The sequence below is a fragment of the Priapulus caudatus genome, unplaced genomic scaffold (assembly GCF_000485595.1).
Source record: "Priapulus caudatus unplaced genomic scaffold, Priapulus_caudatus-5.0.1 Scaffold112, whole genome shotgun sequence".
NCBI classification, from domain to species: domain Eukaryota; kingdom Metazoa; phylum Priapulida; class Priapulimorpha; order Priapulimorphida; family Priapulidae; genus Priapulus; species Priapulus caudatus.
The window spans coordinates 545,074-547,231 of record NW_014577173.1 but is presented as its reverse complement, the minus strand read 5'-3'; the positions used below and the strand labels follow the sequence as shown (position 1 = coordinate 547,231).

The 2,158-nt window shown below is 41.8% G+C and overlaps 1 protein-coding gene across 1 annotated transcript in view; it reads left to right on the top strand.

Annotated features, from left to right (window-relative positions):
• Window positions 1–73: 73 nt before the first annotated feature.
• Window positions 74–2,158, top strand: part of LOC106805389 — a 5,388-nt gene continuing 3,303 nt past the window's right edge. Inside the window, exons 1-2 of the mRNA XM_014806953.1 lie at window positions 74–285; window positions 1,799–1,992. Coding sequence (XP_014662439.1) covers window positions 75–285; window positions 1,799–1,992 — 405 coding nt within the window. The 5' untranslated portion in view covers window position 74. The remainder of the gene's footprint in view (window positions 286–1,798; window positions 1,993–2,158) is intronic.

The window sequence follows — 2,158 nt, the reverse complement described above, 5'->3', positions numbered from 1 at the left end:
CTGCTATGAGCGTTGCTTAGCGCCTCCATGTTGACTGTCTATGTATGCTCTTATACCTTTGCCGATCAAACAGCATGGAGCAAAACGCCGCCAATCAACCGTCCCAACTCACTGACGTGGTGAAGGTGAGAAGGGCAGAGGAGAACGAGTTACACCTGATCATAGAGTGGTGGCTTCAGGATTATTCTTATTGTACGTGCGACCACGAATCCCTGAAGATGATGCACAGGTTTGCAGGCAACGGATCGCTCTGCGCCTATCAGCGTGAAACTGGCCAGCCAATCGGTGGGTGCATTCATATGCCTCGTCATGGCTAGTAGATGCTATTGTAGTGTCAGGAGTGTATAGTATAGAAAGGTCTCTATAATTTATAATTATTATGCACTCCTGGGGCCGGTTTCACGAAGCGTGATTAACTTTAATTATGATTAAATCACTAATCATACTTATTATTGTACCTGTAATTAATACTTAAAAATCTGTTTCACGAAGAGATTTAAGTACATATTTAACTAATCACATAATTAGCCGACTTAAACATGAATTACACTGTATTCAAAATGGCGGACAACGCCAAAAGTACCTGCAAATTTGGTACATGAAAAGGAATTAATTTGCAATTATAATGACTAAATTAGTACAGCTAATCTTAGATAATTTAAATTTTCTTGGGAAAAAATGGAAGTAAAATTTCCAATTGTAAAATCTGCAGCCTACTTAATATACTAATACTACCTACATACTACTATACTAGTACTAGCAACTAATCATGATTAGTGGATTTAATCATGCTCCTGAGTAAAATTAAATATTGTGATTAACTTAATCATGATTAAAGTTAATTAACCTTCGTGAAACAGTCACTTCAATTTAAGTACGAGAAGTTAATCATGATTAGTGATTTAATCATGATTAAGGACTTAATTACGCTTCGTGAAACCAGCCCCTGCTAGTATGCAGGGGTCGAAATTAACTTTTGAACAATGGAGTCCAACGGACTCCCTACCCTCAAAAAGAGGCAGTCCGCAGCAAAATGAGGGAGTCCGCAGTCTGAGGTTCAAAATTAAAGATATTAACAATAACGCATGTGCTAATTTTTAAGATTCATGCAGTTCCATGTCTGCCAAAAATTTCTTTAGACATTAGCTGAAAAAAATACAGTAATTCTGCGGTGCCGTGCTTCGGAACAAACTATAGTTAGTATGGCAGAATTTTCAGGGAGTCACACGGACTCCTGCATATGTCAAATCAGGGAGTATTTGACTCCGGACTCCCATTAATTTCGCACCCTGGTATGCATGTGCGCATGCCTCATCAGAGCTAGTCACTGTTATATTATTATAGTATGTATGTGTGCATACATCGTGCAGCTAGTCGCTGTTGTTATAGTATGTGTGTACATGTGTGTGGGTGCGTGTGGGCCTATGCGTGAGTGTGTGCATGCATGCATGCGTGTCTGTGCATACCTCATCACAGCTCTAGCTCCTGTTGTTATTGTGTGCGTGTGTGCATGCTTCGCCATAGCTCTAGTACTATATAGCCCTTGTTCACCACAGGTGTGTCCCACACCAGTGGTGATCAAGGGCTATAGTACTAGAGCTAACTTCGTCAGAGCCAGTTACTGCGAGCTAGGTGTATACTTTGAATCCGTGACAGATTTCAGTTCAGTCCTACTATGCTTGTTCGATTACCTTTCCTGCCCGGTGCCCATGGTAATCAGTGGTAGTTGTCGAAGTGTACCTGTCAATCAAATCAATAGTATCATTCCAATCTAAAGAGCATGTCATTGTCACTTCAGGCTTCCTCATGGTAGCAAACCTGAATGAAGACGTGGCAATGGCCGGCTGGTTCATAGTGAAGGATGCTTGGCGCGGAAAGCGTGTGGGTCAGCTTCTCGTCGAGAATCTACGCACGCATTGCGGCGCAAATCGCAATCTTGCGATTAATGCGGTGCCGCAAAATGTGAAGCTGTACGAGAAGTTGGGTTTGAAGGTACTGAAATGATAATGATAATGAGGGTATTGATGATGGCGTGGGAGGGTATGAAGGTACTAAGATGCAGCCAAGTATGGGCATAGCGACCGACTGACTCTCTTCGAATGAAAATGGCTGATGTAAGTGATTGTTGACGCAGTGTGTGCTTTTTAATCAGGGGTGG